The sequence below is a fragment of the Papio anubis genome, chromosome 9, assembly GCF_008728515.1.
Source record: "Papio anubis isolate 15944 chromosome 9, Panubis1.0, whole genome shotgun sequence".
In the NCBI taxonomy this organism is placed as follows: Eukaryota; Metazoa; Chordata; class Mammalia; order Primates; family Cercopithecidae; genus Papio; species Papio anubis.
The window spans coordinates 74,763,026-74,778,337 of record NC_044984.1 but is presented as its reverse complement, the minus strand read 5'-3'; the positions used below and the strand labels follow the sequence as shown (position 1 = coordinate 74,778,337).

At 36.4% G+C, this 15,312-nt stretch overlaps 1 protein-coding gene across 2 annotated transcripts in view; it reads right to left on the bottom strand.

The window, feature by feature from the left end:
• PTPRQ (protein tyrosine phosphatase receptor type Q) overlaps positions 1 to 15,312 on the bottom strand; it is a 219,140-nt gene that overhangs the window by 182,575 nt on the left and 21,253 nt on the right. For both annotated transcript variants that reach the window (XM_031650636.1, XM_031650637.1), the window contains exons 9-14: positions 14,063 to 14,235; positions 4,873 to 5,053; positions 3,234 to 3,395; positions 2,955 to 3,134; positions 2,236 to 2,343; positions 1,812 to 2,093 (exon numbers count right to left, since the gene is read on the bottom strand). In XM_031650636.1, coding sequence (XP_031506496.1) covers positions 1,812 to 2,093; positions 2,236 to 2,343; positions 2,955 to 3,134; positions 3,234 to 3,395; positions 4,873 to 5,053; positions 14,063 to 14,235 — 1,086 coding nt within the window. The remainder of the gene's footprint in view (positions 1 to 1,811; positions 2,094 to 2,235; positions 2,344 to 2,954; positions 3,135 to 3,233; positions 3,396 to 4,872; positions 5,054 to 14,062; positions 14,236 to 15,312) is intronic.

Genomic DNA, 15,312 nt, shown 5'->3' with positions numbered 1-15,312 from the left:
CTTATTCCTGCAATTTCAACTACTGCCATTATCTATGGGCTCTTTTGTATCATCTCATTGTGTTCATTTCTGTGAAGAGTCTCAACAGGATACTTTTCTATAAAAGTAAGCTACTTTACTAGATTTCTAGATCCTCAAGGTCAAGACAGAAATTCATATATAGTATCTGGCTGAACTATATGAAATTGCTGATATTTGGCCATTTGTGACCTATAAAAATGGTAATTTAATGTGGTCCCACCAGTAGCTAGTCAGTAAATATTTATTGTTTTAAATGTACAAATAAAATAGTAACTTTACATTTAGTTATTAATTCTCAGAATACACTGCAGAATTGGCCTAATAGTTATGCCACCAATACATAATTGTAACACAATACAAACAATAAAATAAGATTATCAGACCAACTGTCTTCCTCTAGTTTTACCGAAACTAAAACACAAGTAATTCCTTGCTTGCATTACTTCCTTTAGATGGGATATCTTCTCCCAACCTATCCAGCAACCTCTATAACAGGGATCCCCAGTCCCAGGGCCACGGACTAGTACCAGCCGGTGACTTGTTAGGAACTGGGCCACATAGCAGGTGAGCGTCATAAAGCTTCTGTATTTACAGCCACTCCCTATTGCCTGAATTACTGCCTGAGCTCTGCCTCTTGTCAGATCAGTGTCGACATTAGATTTTCATAGAAATGCAAACCCTATTGTGAATTGCCCACGCAAGGCATCTATGTTGTGTGCTTCTTATGAGAATTTAATGCGGGATGATCTGTCACTGTCTCCCATTACCCCCCAGATAGGACTATCTAGTTGCAGGAAAACAAGCTCAGGGCTCCCACTGATTCTACATTATGGTGAGTTGTATAATTATTTCTTGATATGTTATGATGTAATAATAATAGAAATAAAGTGCACAATAAATGTAATGTTCTTGAATTATCCTGAAACCAACCCCACTTCCCTCCCTAGTCCAGGGAAAAATTGTTTTCCATGAAACTAGTCCCCAGGGCCAAAAAGGTTGGGGACCTCTGCTCTATAACATTTTTCTGCCCATTCCACCCTCCTCATTAAGATCCAGGCCAAATGCTGTCTCCTCCATAAGTCTTCTCCAGGCATGCCATTTTTGTGCTCCCACTGCATCTATATACATCTATCTATATACTATCTATATACATACCTCATTATAATCTAAGAATCTATTCCTATGAGTATGTCTCGCTTTTACCTAATTTGAAAGCAAGTAGCCATTCAACCTAAAATTTTTGTTTGTTTGTTTGAGACGGAGTCTCACTCTGTCGCCCAGGCTGGAGTGCAGTGGCCGGATCTCAGCTCACTGCAAGCTCCGCCTTCCGGGTTTACGCCATTCTCCTGCCTCAGCCTCCCGAGTAGCTGGGACTACAGGCGCCCGCCATCTCGCCCGGCTAGTTTTTTGTATTTTTTTAGTAGAAACGGGGTTTCACCGGGTTAGCCAGGATGGTCTCGATCTCCTGACCTCGTGATCCGCCCGTCTCGGCCTCCCTCAACCTAAAATTTATAGGTACATTGAAAGAATCCTTGGCTTCTTAAGGTCTTTTCATTTGAAAATTCATAGATTTTGATTAGTAGTTCCCTTATATAAATCAGACTTTAAAAATTTGTACAATAAACCTTTTCCTGCACTTTTGCCTGAAATAGAAAATTAATTTCTGGATTATACAAAACAAACTAATGAGGGATTTTAGGTTACGTAAAACGTAAGCAACATGGCAACTATCAGCTATGCTTACCATATCACTATGTATTATTAAACAAACAAAGCAAAACAAAGCTCACCAGTCTCCGAAGTCCTTACAGAAAGTAAAGAAGATATCTGATTGCCATGACCAAATCTGGTATAAGACCTTACAGAAATGTTATAGAGGGTGAAAGGTCTTAAGTTCCTTAATATTATGTCTGTTGTTGATGTGTTCTTCATATATGAAGTGTCTCTATCTTTATATAGCACTTCATAAGCAGTAATGATCCCATTGGGCTTTTCAGGTGGTGACCACTTCAACCTTATTTCATTTGCGGTAACATCAATTACGTCAACATCTTGAGGTGATGATTCCGGTTCTAGGGGAAGAAAAGAAAATTTTTAGTACCTATATTTTTATTGATGCTTGTTGCTTTAGACCCTAGAGGTGGCATGAAGTGAAGGCAATGAGCATGTACAATCACTTTTAAAAAAAATTAAAACTGCAACTGATATTCTTACCATCTTCGGGAGTTCTCACAAAGATGTCATTTTCTTCAGACAAAGAACTTTCTCCAACGTGGGTTGAGGCTGCCACTCTCATTTTGTATTTTGTGTATTTCTTTAACCCTATAAGGACAATAGACAAACTGTTTAATGTCCTTAAAATAATATTCTTGGGATTGGTGTCATTTAATATAAGACCAGTAAGAATAATTTATACGGGGGACTAGCTTCCAAATAATTGCAGTCTCCTCAAATTCGTGGGCTTATAGGCCTTTCCATGTTGGTCATTTCAAATTCTTTCCTAAAATATTAAGGCAATAATTTAAAGTTGAAAAAGTAACTTTTTGGCACACTGCAGGGGGTATAGTTGACTTGGCACAAATACCATGTCAGCTGAATTACTTCAGCTGATTTTTGCAGTCGTACATTTTAGTCTTCAATAATGAGTTATTTTGATATACCAGATACAGTATTCCTTAAGTTAAGTAAATTTCTATGAGGCTTGTGATCTGATGCTTTTTACTTCTTTGTGGGTAAATCTAGTTAAAGAAAAACACATTTAATCGAGTTATGTATGCAGGTATTTTAAAAAGATATCCATGGCAACACAAAACAACAAAATATGAATTGACATAGCATGTGTTCTGTAGTATATAAGGCACAGGGAAATGGGCATATTTTCCACCAGAATAGAAATGTAAAACAAGCAACAACAATAAAATGTTGTTTTCTACCTGTTATGAGAAAGCTGTTATCTATAGTAGTTATCTGGAATGCTCTGTTTGTATCCAGTTCCATTGCATAAATCGTATAGTGAGTTATTTTTCCATTGGGATATTCTGGAGGATCCCAATATAACAAAATAGATGAAGAACTAATATTTTTATAGTTTATAACTTTAATGGAGCTTGGCACTTAAAAAGAAGAATGAACATATGAATGAAAAGAAAAAGTATCACAGTGTACAACAGCAATATTTGCAGGTAATTGTTTCAAAGGAAATACATCCTTACCTTGCTCACGTGTCCTAACATTGAGAACTGTTGGTGGTCCTTCTCCCATGATGGTGAAAGCAGATACACTAATCATGTGCTCAGTGAAAGGTACAAGTCTCCTGATAACATAAGACAGCTGTTCAGCTGCAATGTCAGTAATATACTGATTCCTTGTAGTTACTGTTTGAATTCAGTAAAAAGAGAAAAAAAGATGTTTGGCTTCACAATCAAAATTATTTTTTCCTTAGACTGTAAAATCTTAAACCTGACTTCTCCTTATTCTTTAATCTCTCCATGCACATCTCTATTAAAAGTAGATGTGTAATAATAGTAAACATAAAAATATTAATTTTAGAGATTGTATTGAATATTACTATGAATTTCTGAGTACCTCCCAATAATAACCACAAACACTTTGTGCTGATAATTTTGCTAGTTTTTACACATTACTCTGAAACATGACATTAGTGTTTTTAAGAAAACATAACTTTATTAAAGAGACTGGTTAGGAATGTTTTCTGAAAAGAAAGAGTAGGCAATAATATATAATTGAAATATTATAAATCAATACCAGGTTTTAGTAGAAGAGTTAAAGAAATGCATAATTGAGATATTATAAATCAATACCTGGTTTTAGTAGAAGAGTTAAATAAATAGTTTTATTTGGACTCAAATTTCACCATACAGCCACACATTCAGTAAACCAAATAATTCTTTAAAGCAAGCATGCTTGGATAACTGATAAATAAATATCCCAGAAGGATTTCAAACGTTAGATTTTTGCTTTATTTAGAATTTGTGCTTCTAAAACTCTTAAGTAGCAATTAGGTCAAACTTTAAGTTTTTAAGGGAACATCTGCATCAGAAATCTTAGAACTCTTAATTTTCAGTGTTACCCTCCAGTCATCTTTGCACAAGAAAGATGGATCAGTAAGTGAAATATAAACATCTATTCAATGTAATGTGATTTTTTTTTTACTAATTCTACCATAAATAGAATAACACTTTTAATTTTGAATGGGACAAATACCAAATCAGAGAAAAGGTAATAAAATAAAATATTCTTCTCATTTAACATTTTAGAAAAGGTAGAAAGAGAATATGTGTCAGGTGAGTATTTTTAATTTGCCATATATGACATTCTCCGTTTAGAAACTGTAAGAGCCACTGACACTGAAGAGCAAGTGTATACACTAATGACATCACCACATCGTTGGGGTCACCTACACCTGTTTATCACACCATGCACTAGAGTTGTAACTTTCTGACCTATTTACCTTTAGTGACATTTGAAAACCTATTAGTCAAAAGCTGTAGGGAGTGTGAGGCCTGTAAATGATTTGAAGATATGTTAATCCCTTCCCATCACACCTGCTTTGGCAACTGTAATAACTGATTGTCTATGCAGCTTGGCCGGAGACTCTAGGGTGCTACTTTCTCCAGGAGGAAGGTCAAATGGGTTAGGAGGGGCCAGCTTCTGCCTGTGTGGCATTTCCATTTGTTGCATGAGGTTTTCCGACAGCTAAAAAAAAAAAAAAATTGACTCCAGCCCAACAACCATTAATAATATGGCTGAACTCTACACTAAGGTTCATTTCTGTGCTAGCTAGCTCCGGTGGCTTAAATGCACTTTATAGAAAATCAAAATTCTACCTACCAACTGGTGAAGTCTGGTCTTCAGCTCTATTCCTTGCAGGAAAGTTATTATCTGGATGATTGTTATATATAAATGTAGCAAGTGAGTGAAGGTCAGATGACATCTCTGCTGAACCCTCATATAATCCTACCATTGGCTCTACTATGTTCACAATTTCTGGAGCCATGGGGTCATTTATGTACTGTAATTAAAAGTAGATATTTTAAAAGACTGTGACAGTTATACTTCATGACTTAAATCAAGTATTAGTTTTAAAAACTTATCACTTTGGAATCATGCTGTTATAAAAGATAACACATTTCCATGACCACTGTCTTCTTTAGATTCCAAAATTTCATTCTCCGGCTACTAATACTCTGCATCATTGTAGCACATTGTGACCATTGTATTTCCTAGTATATTGTATATTGGGAAGGAGCAGATTTTGTTCTGACTTGAGTTAGTTTCTTTATGGTAAGATAAGATGTCCTCATGCAAAGGTTTCATGACTGAGATATTGTAACTGCTCACCCCCAAATGGTAAGTGTTCTAGGCATACTGATGTATTAGAATGTGTTTTGCTTCTCTAATTGCCTGTCCTCATTTGTATACCATACATGAGAGGTCTACATGCCTGCTTGATATACATCAATGATAATAGTTTATAATAGAGTGAAGTTACATACCAGAATAAAACTGCATGGTAATATTAATAGTTTTCACACAGGATTCATGGCATACCTGTCAAGACTCTGGACTTAAGGAATATTTAAAGTAACTGCAATTGTTCCTAGATCCTATAATGTAATTCACACATGTCAAGTTCACCAAAATGGCAAATACTGAGGTGAAAACATCAGGAACAGATTATGGACGAATACGGTAGAGGTTTTTATTTAGCTAACAAGATGATTCTCATTTCTCCATCCCCACTAGCATAATTGATTGAAACAAAATGGGGAAAAGGTGTTTTGACCAAATAATATTGGATATTTGTGTAGAATGTTGACTTTGGAAATAAGACTACACATTAATCAAAGAAAATGTTGCTTTAAGGGACTTAACCAAGTACAATGTGTGGACTTTCTTTGGAGTCTAATTAGAACATACCTAATCAACACAGGATGTGAAGATAATCAAGGAAATCTGAATGTGTTCTAGGTATTAAATAATACCAGGATGGTATTAGTAATTTTGTTCATTGTGGTCATGGCATTATTTTATGGGTGAAAATGTCCATGGTTTTTAGAAATTCGTGCTTAGATATATAGGAACAAAATGATGTTAAGTCTGGAATTTATTTTAAAACCCGAGGAAAGAATGGCAGCCTATTGATGATTACTGAATCCAGGTGGCAGGTATATGGAGGCTTATTAGACTCTTTTCTCTACTTTTAAACCTGTTTGAAATTTTCCAAAATAAAATACTTTTGAAAAAAGAATATGCTGAAAAATCTACTCTCTTGTGCTAATTTTTTTAACTTCTGCTTCAAAACTTACCTCCAAAACACATTTTTTAAAAAAAATATTCTATTCCTTATCAATTCTATGCTCTTTTACCCTCAGAGTTTATAACAATTAATTCATAATATAGGTTTCAGTTGTTTATAAGTTTTGGTATATCTGTCTTTTAATTATCTTACATGTGTCGGAGTTGTCTTCACTCAGAGAGCCAAAAACAGGTTTTCTAGGCCTTAGGAACATCAAAACACTTAATAGTTTCCAAAAAATGAAAGTAGGTGCTCAGGAAAAGGTTCAGTAAAGCAAGAAATTGTATGGCATTTCAGTTAACTATCTACAAAAGCAAGTTACTTAAATATTCACTCTTCTGAAAGATAAAAGAATGGAGAAATGAGTCAAAAAATTTTCAGTCCTCTGAATATTTACAAAACGTAATTGTCTAAATCTCATTACAACTCTACCCAGAAAAGTGTTGTCATGAAAAGCAGCAGGTTTCCCATAAAAACTACTTTTTAAAAGTTGTGATAAAGAGCTATGGATAGGGAACTCTATATGGGTTTGTTCCTATGTCCTTGTAGAGGACAAAGTAAAGGTCTTCTATCTTACAACAGCTCACTTCAGCGCTGCCTCCACGGGGAAATTAGGGAGGGCAGGAATCACAAACACATAACTCAGAGAAGCTCTGGTGTTGCAGTCAATACTTTATGCCCAAACCACACAGCTGTTTCCACTATCAATCAGTCACCCTTTGAAAATCTACTGTATACAAAGCACTATAGAATGAACTATAGTGAGGTAGTACAAAGAATTTCCCCCTCAACCATGGTTTTGCATTAAATCTCTCAATATTTTCTATCCCATGCCAGACAAATTATTGAGGGATAAAGCATAGCATCCCATCAATTACATATGTTAAGCATCTCTGCTGACAAACTGCCATTTCAAAGTGAGAGTTGACCTGAGTGCTTTTGACTATGTGAATGACTCCCAAATTCTGATATTCTGACATTAGAAAAATCCTCCATAATTTGGGCAATGATTTGAACATTGGCTTTGTAATAACCCAGAATGTTATCACTAAGTGTGTCCTGTTGCGACTATTTCTCACACTTAACCTCTTAAGAAAAGACATTAGGTTAGACGTTAGTCAAGTTTTCCTAATGATAAAAAAAGTAATAATATTAAAAGCAAAAATGTTAGGAAAAAATTTGGATTTAAGAGAGTAGTGGGAAGGGGCAGAGAGAAGCAGCAGTAGAAATGAGAGAAATAGGAGGGAAAAACGTCCATTGCAACACCTAAAAATTCCCAACTCACTGCTACTACTGACATTCTGAATTAGATATTTTTCTGTTGCGGGGCTGTGCTGTACATTGTAGGATGTGTAGCAGCTTCCCTGGCCCCCACCTACCTTAGCTGTGACAATGAACATGTCTTCAAAGATTAACAAATGTCTCTTGGAGAGCAAAATTGCCCCTGGTTGAGAACCATTGAGTTAGGGAATGTCACAATTTGTCAACATGAAAGGCCTTGCATATGCTGCCCAGGAATTCTTGGAATTTATGTGAAAGAATTAAGAGTCTTCAGAGTTAAATTCCTAATCCACCTGAATAAACCAACTTGATTTTACATGTAATAATCTTCATCATAGTGAATGTGATTTTATTTTCTAAAAAATCATATCTATCAGTTTAGGGTCACTGGAGGTCTGCTGAATTGAATTAATGAAATGTTTGACTTATTCTTAAGAAATGCTTCTATATGTTAATGTACACTATAACATGATTTGTGCTGTTATCAAGAAGTGGTAAAAAGAAAATTTTTTAATCAGCGTATGCTTGGAAATCTTCTAAAGGACGCCGTATTGTTCAACACATTATTCAGGTGAGCAAATCTTTAAGTCTTGACTATGTTTATGTTCCTAATGCTGAATAAAATAAACTTATCTCAAGGCATTGCTAAACTACTTTTGGGTTCTGTCCTCAGCCTCATTCCTAGCAACCAGCCAAGCATTTGGCACAAGACTTTCTTCTTACGTTCACCAGTGACAAACTGATATTCTCAAGGAATACGTTGGATGAAAAGATGCATCTATATGAATCTCAGAAGTCTGTAATACTAGACAGCAATATGTCTATTGGAGAAAAATGTCTCAGGTTTCTAATAGAACAAGTACTGGATGGGATCTGACTGAAGTTCAAGCAAAGAGCAGTCCATGGAAATGACTTCAGGGTTTTTTAGACTTCAGTCTCAGCGGAATGAGGCTACCAATGAAATGATCGTTTTTTATTTCACTATTTTGAAAGAAGGAAGAAATTTACATTGAAGGAGAAAATAATTATGCTCAATTTGGCTCCCTTCAAACTACATACAGAATATTGTGTTCAGTTGAGTAAGAGGATCCTTGACAAACTAGAAAATATGCACAGGAATATAATCCATGATATAAGGGACCTAGAAGCCATTACTAACAAAAACTAAGGATATTAAGTCTTTGGAAAACTCTGACCACTATCTTCGATGAGAAAGAGTTAAATCATTGTTTATTATTGTTGTCACTGCAAAGGCTAACGTTTTAAGCTTCTGTGTGTTACAGAGTGTTAAACACTTTTATTCATTTGAACTTGCTTTATTGTACCCCAAAGAGATAGATTATTTTTATCTCCATTTTACAGTCATCTGTTCAAGTTCACAAAACTGGTGACAGCCAAGGTAGGACTGGAACATTTTTCCTGGTTCCAAAGCTCATGTTCATAGCCACTATAATCTACTGTATTGGTCTAGAGAGGAGAGTTAGGACCAACTGATGAAAATTAAAAGACAAATATTTCAGTTCAAAGTAAAAACAGCATCGTTTCTCATTCATCTATGGGTTTCTGTGTCTAACAGAGTGCCTAAAATCTCATGATTACTTAAGAAATAGATCCTTGCGGGACCATAACAAAGAATACTTCAAAGCTTATAGGATAGGAGCTACTTTTGCAGTGGTAGATATCCTATAATAGTTGATAAAATATTTTAGCAGAGGTTGGATTCACATCATTTATTAGGAATGTTATAGATCAGATTCATATGTACGTGTGGAAGTTGAAATAAAATATCTCAAACCCTGAGACTCATTTTGCTAATGTAATTTTCAAATATTTGTTTAAATATTAAAAGTAAAATTTTATACATATTTCAGCTTATTTAAATAATCCATATTTATTCAGAAACAAATAGATCATGGGAGTCACTGGAATAAAAAACTCAATAAGGGTAATGAGATCAAATCATGCCTAGCATAGGAGGGTTATATTATATTTTTAAGTTTAATAATCATGATATATGTACATGGCTACAAAAAAAAAAGGATGATGAAGGGTTTATAATGAAAATGACTATTCCCTGTTTGTACCTACCCTACCTCTTACTTCCCAGAAGCAACACTTTAAACCACTCCTGTTTTCACTTCTTACGGTGTTTACTTTTAAAATACTCAATAATATGCATATGCTGCTCTGTTAACACTCATTTATTTTAGAATCTATTGAGTTTTTGCAATGATAGTGAAGAGTTAGGTTACTTAAATACATATATACCTTCGTCATCTGTTCTCAATTGTTATTAGGTTACTTTCATAATGTAAATAATATACTTAAATCCAGAAGGATTATTCTAATAGGTGCTTGAAATATAAAATAGTAGGCTGGGGGAGTGTAGTGCATGGCCTCTCAGGTAGACACCCATTATACCCACCTCCTGTTGTTCCTGCTTTGTAAAATCTCCTCTTCTTGAGTGAGTTGGGACCTATGATTTGTATCTAACCAATAGAACAAGGCAAAGGGCATAACATGTCTCTCCCATGATCACATTATATAGACCCTTCTTACTGGCTTGATGAAGTAAATGGCCATGTTGAAAAAGGCCACATGGAAAAAAAAAAAAAAAAAAACTGTAAGGCACTAAGAGGAGTCTCCAGCCAAGAGCCAGCAGAATCCAGGGCCCTTAGTTCTAAAGCCAAAAGGAAATAAAATCTGCCAAAACCTGAATAAGGCTGCAAGTGGATTCTTCCCTAGTCAAGCCTCCAGATGAGAACACAGCTCAGCTAGTTTCTTACTTGCAGCCTTATGAGACTCTAAGAGGAGAACCAATCTAAGCTGTACCGAGATATCTGACCCAAAGAAACTGTGCGATTATAAGTACAAATTGTTTTAAGCTGCTAAGTTTGTGGAAAATTGTTATGGAACAATGGAAAACTAATATAGTGAGATAACAGTAGTCCAGGCGAGGGACTATGCAATCCTGAGCTGAAGTGGGAGATACAGAAATAAAATAAAGACATATGCAGGTCACATTCTGGACGTAGAAATAACTGATCTTAACATTAAGTGGCTATTGAATGCTAAGTAGGATCTAAGTCAGAAGTGACTCCAAGGTTTCAAGCCTTCATGACAGAGAGAATAACGGTTCCATTATCCAAAAAGACAAATATCAGACGTATATAAATGCCATAAATGCTCACTCTCAAAGTCTTCTGTACCATGGTTTCTTAGACAATGATCTTCAGGTCTGAGATCTGTGTTACGTACAGTCAGAGGGATTAGAAAATTCTAAACCCAGGTACCAAGGCTACAAGTCAGCCTCTCTTTAGGCCTTATTCTTGACACACTGAAACTAGTAATTGCCTGGACAGACCTTATGGGTGTCCTGTGGAAACCTGCACAGGTCACTGTCTCTGTCCCAATATCTCTGTCCTCATTCCCATGTCACATCTTCCTTCCCATCATGAACCAGGCCCTATTATCTCAAATAAGATTCCTGTTTCATTTTATGGGGAGAAAATAATTTAGATGTAATGAGCCTGGCAGAACCTTCCCACGAATGACTGCAATTAGGAATCCAGAGTGTCAGAGAGAAGGATCAGAGTAGAAAGCAAGGCATAAGAGTCAGACAAATAGGAAGCAGTGATTGAAACTGTTAGGTCATCAAAAGAAAATGTTATGAGATGGCTGAAACCAAAGCTCTGTGGAACATCTTTACTAAAATGTTAGAAAAGAGTTAACTTTTTGAACTATCTTCATTTTTAATTGTGCAAAGCCAAAGGATTACAATGTCACAGTATATAAAAGTGCAGAAAATATTAAGGAACAAATAGTGCCAAAAGCTGAAAAGTGAGGGGACAGAGGGATGGATTTTGAAGGAGATAAGAACACAAGGGTGGTTAAAAATATTTAATCCTTGTAGTGGACACTGGGGAGGTCACTGGTGACTTCTAATAAGACTTCAAGGATTTAAAGAGTTCTTGAGTTGCAGAATGAGGCTACTTTTTCAGAAGATAATAGAAATGAGAAGAGAGAGTCCTTATCCTGAGAAAGGTACCAAGGTCAAAGAAAGGAATAACAAATGAAGAACACACTAAGCCAAAAGTTGTATTTCTTATGTCATTTACTCCCAACCCTGTAAGGTGGCTATATAAGCCCTATTATAAAAATGAAGGCATCAAGTCTCCAAAAGTTGATTTGTCCAAGGACATAGGCGTAGAACATGGCAGAGCGAGGCCAAGAACCCAGGGCCATTTGGATTTAAAGCTTCTTTTTTTTTGTTTTTTTTTTTTTTTGAGACGGAGTCTCGCTCTGTCACCCAGGCTGGAGTGCAGTGGCCGGATCTCAGCTCACTGCAAGCTCCGCCTCCCGGGTTCACGCCATTCTCCTGCCTCAGCCTCCCGAGTAGCTGGGACTACAGGCGCCTGCCACCTCGCCCGGCTAAGTTTTTGTATTTTTAGTAGAGACGGGGTTTCACTGTGTTAGCCAGGATGGTCTCGATCTCCTGACCTTGTGATCCGCCCGTCTCGGCCTCCCAAAGTGCTGGGATTACAGGCTTGAGCCACCGCGCCCGGCCGATTTAAAGCTTCTGTCATATCTGTCTCCCCACATCAATCTCCTGAAAGGTAAACCCAAACACCAGTTACACGGGGAAGTAGAAATATCAGAAATGAGTCTGATCTAGTAAAGAAAGATATAATCAGAGAAATAAAGAGAAGTATAATATCTCCTTTCATTAAGAGAGGATAAGGGAAGTAATATTGGGAAGCTACTAAAGTGGATGATCCTATGCCAAGATTAATGATCACAATAGGTCACAATTATTTAGCACAGCACTTACTATATGCCAGGTACAGTTCTAAGCTCTTTACACACATGAACCCATTAAATCCTCATTATTAACCCTTTGTTATAGGGACTTATAATCACTATCTTATAGAAGAAGAAACTGATGTTCAGAGAGCTCAGGCCAACTTTCCTGGGGTTAAACAGTTAGTAATGGCAGAACTAGAGTTTAAACCTGGTTTACACTCTTAACCACTTGCTATATAGCCCAGTGAGAGACAAAATCATAATTCAAATCCAAATTTGTATGTCTCCAAAGCTCATGTGCTCTCTACTATGAGACGAGAATTGCAGACCAAATAGAGACAGAAACACACACAAAAAAAGCCTTTCTAGAACCTCTTAGCCTAATAGAAAAACAGGTGTGGCCGCCCATTCAATAGATGTCATTCGCAGAAGTGGGAAACCTGTCATCTAGTACTAAGAAAGCTCAGTATCTAATTTAAGACCTTCTCAGCAGGAGCAAAGGGTTAAGCTTTTGCCCTTTGCCTGAGTTGTCAACTAGAGTATCACAGAAAGCATAATTCAACATCTTTTGCACAGAGGAAAGGAATCAACATAGGATTAAAATTTAACTCTGGGTTGAAGGTGGTGAGCAACTTGGAGTGGTAAGTCCTGGGTGGCCAGAATGCATTGAGCACATGGTAAGGTCAACTGTCACGTACAGGTAAGTGCCAGAAATAGAGGAAGGCTGGGACTAGAAATAGAATGAAGGCACGTGTGGGGAAAAATAACAGCACAGGTAGAAGCAGCAGCAACTCTGAAACAAAACAGCAGATGCCAGGGGCTGAATAACTATCATGTTTGTCTTTAAGGCCCAGTGATTGCTGCACTGGTCCTAAGAATGTTTATTCTTTGAGTGCCCCAGGGAGCAGCCAGTATCTGGACATGACTAGCCTGGAGGCTGAAAGGGTCTCACAGGTGAACAGTTGGTGAGGTGAGGTGAACAAAGACAGTGAAAAGAAAAATCAGTGTTGCCTATACTTCCTAACAGAAACAAAAGGAAAAAAATAAGACTTCCAGTGTGAATAGAAGCAAACACATTGCCTAAAGATCCTGGTCCTCTTATTTAAAATCTAGGAAATGACTTAAATTTATTTTATTTAGTAATGTGATTTCTTAATTAAATGTAATTTAAAAAAAAAAAAAAAAAAAGAGGCAACTCTGAGAAATTTAGCTTCCCAAGACCAAAGAGAACAGAATCATTTGTCAACAACAGCTACTAAAATTACTGTGCCCTTCACTGGCAACTGTTCCAAATTGCAAGCACAGCCTTTAAAGGAGTACTTAAATCATAACAGGAGTTTCCAAACAATTCATTAACTAATTTAGAATAATAATATTAACTTATGAAAATACCTTTAGTCCTGTTTAATTGCACAATTAACATTTTTCATACGATGAAAATGAATAATAGCACTTAACTGATAATATATGACCTAAAATGAAATATGATCTAACTAGATTATCAACATGCCCCAAATTTACTTTACTTTGTACTAGTAAGTGCAAATTTTATATGTGGGTGCTAGCAAATCTTCAAAGGTATCAGAGCCAGAACCAAGTAGAAAGGGCTCGCCAATAAGTGAAATAAAAATGCAATACCTCATTATTTCCTCCGAGCAAAGTATTTTCCAAAATTATTCCTGTCTCTGGAACTAGCACTTTCACTCGGTATTGGTTAATAATTCCATTTGGTTGTCGTGGTTTCTTCCAAGTAATTCTTACTTGCGTAGCTTCTACCTCTGCAAGTTGTAAATCAAACACTGCCCCTGGAACTAAGAAAGAAAGAAAGAAAGAAAAGAAAAAAGGGGGAATTTAAAAATATTTTTTCAAGTGAAAAAAGTGCCTACATTCTTAGCTCACAATTTAAGATATATAAACAATTTTATTAGAAAATAGACGAGGTTGGGTGCGGTGGCTCACGCCTGTAATCCCGGCACTTTGGGAGGCCAAGGGAGGCCAATCACCTGAGATCAGGAGTTCAAGACCAGCCAGACCAACATGGTGAAACCTCATCTCTACTAAAAAATACAAAAATTAGCCGGGCATGGTGGTGCGTGCCTGTATTCCCAGCTACTCGGGAGGCTGAGGCAGGAGAATTGCTTGAACCCAAGAGGCAGAGGTTGCAGTGAGTGGAGATCACACCACTGCACTCCAGCCTGGGAGAAAGAGCAAGACTCTGTCAAAATAAATAAATAAATAAATAAATAGACAAAAACAATTTATTTTGTTAAAAATTAAATATGTCTTTAAAAAAGGATGAGTTCACATCCTTTGCAGGGACATGGATGAAGGTGGAAATCATCATTCTCAGCAAACTAACACAAGAACAAAAAAACCAAACACCACATGTTCTCACTCATAAGAGGGAGATGAACAATGAGAACACATGGACACAGGGAGGGGATCATCACACACTGGGGCCTGTTGGTGGGTGGGGGGTAGGGGAGGGATAGCATTAGGAGAAATACCTAATGTAGATGACGGGTTGATAGGTGCAGCAAACCACCATGGCACATGTATACCTATGTAACAAACCTACACGTTCTGCACATGTACCCCAGAACTTAAAAGTATAATAAATTTTTTTTAATTAAATGTCTTTAAATACATGGATATTTAAAACTAAATTTCTAAACATTGTTCTTGAAATGTAAGTAAGGAGCAGAATAACAGAATAATTTTCCAAAATAAAAGTCATAACATTTGTCTGAAATAAATTAATTAATGAAAATAATTTTCTTGAGAATATGCCTATTTGGAGATGATTAATGCCCAGTTGAAATCTTGATGGTTTCATAAAAATTGTAACAACAGATTGAAAAATAATATTCAGAAGACTCTGAATGCAA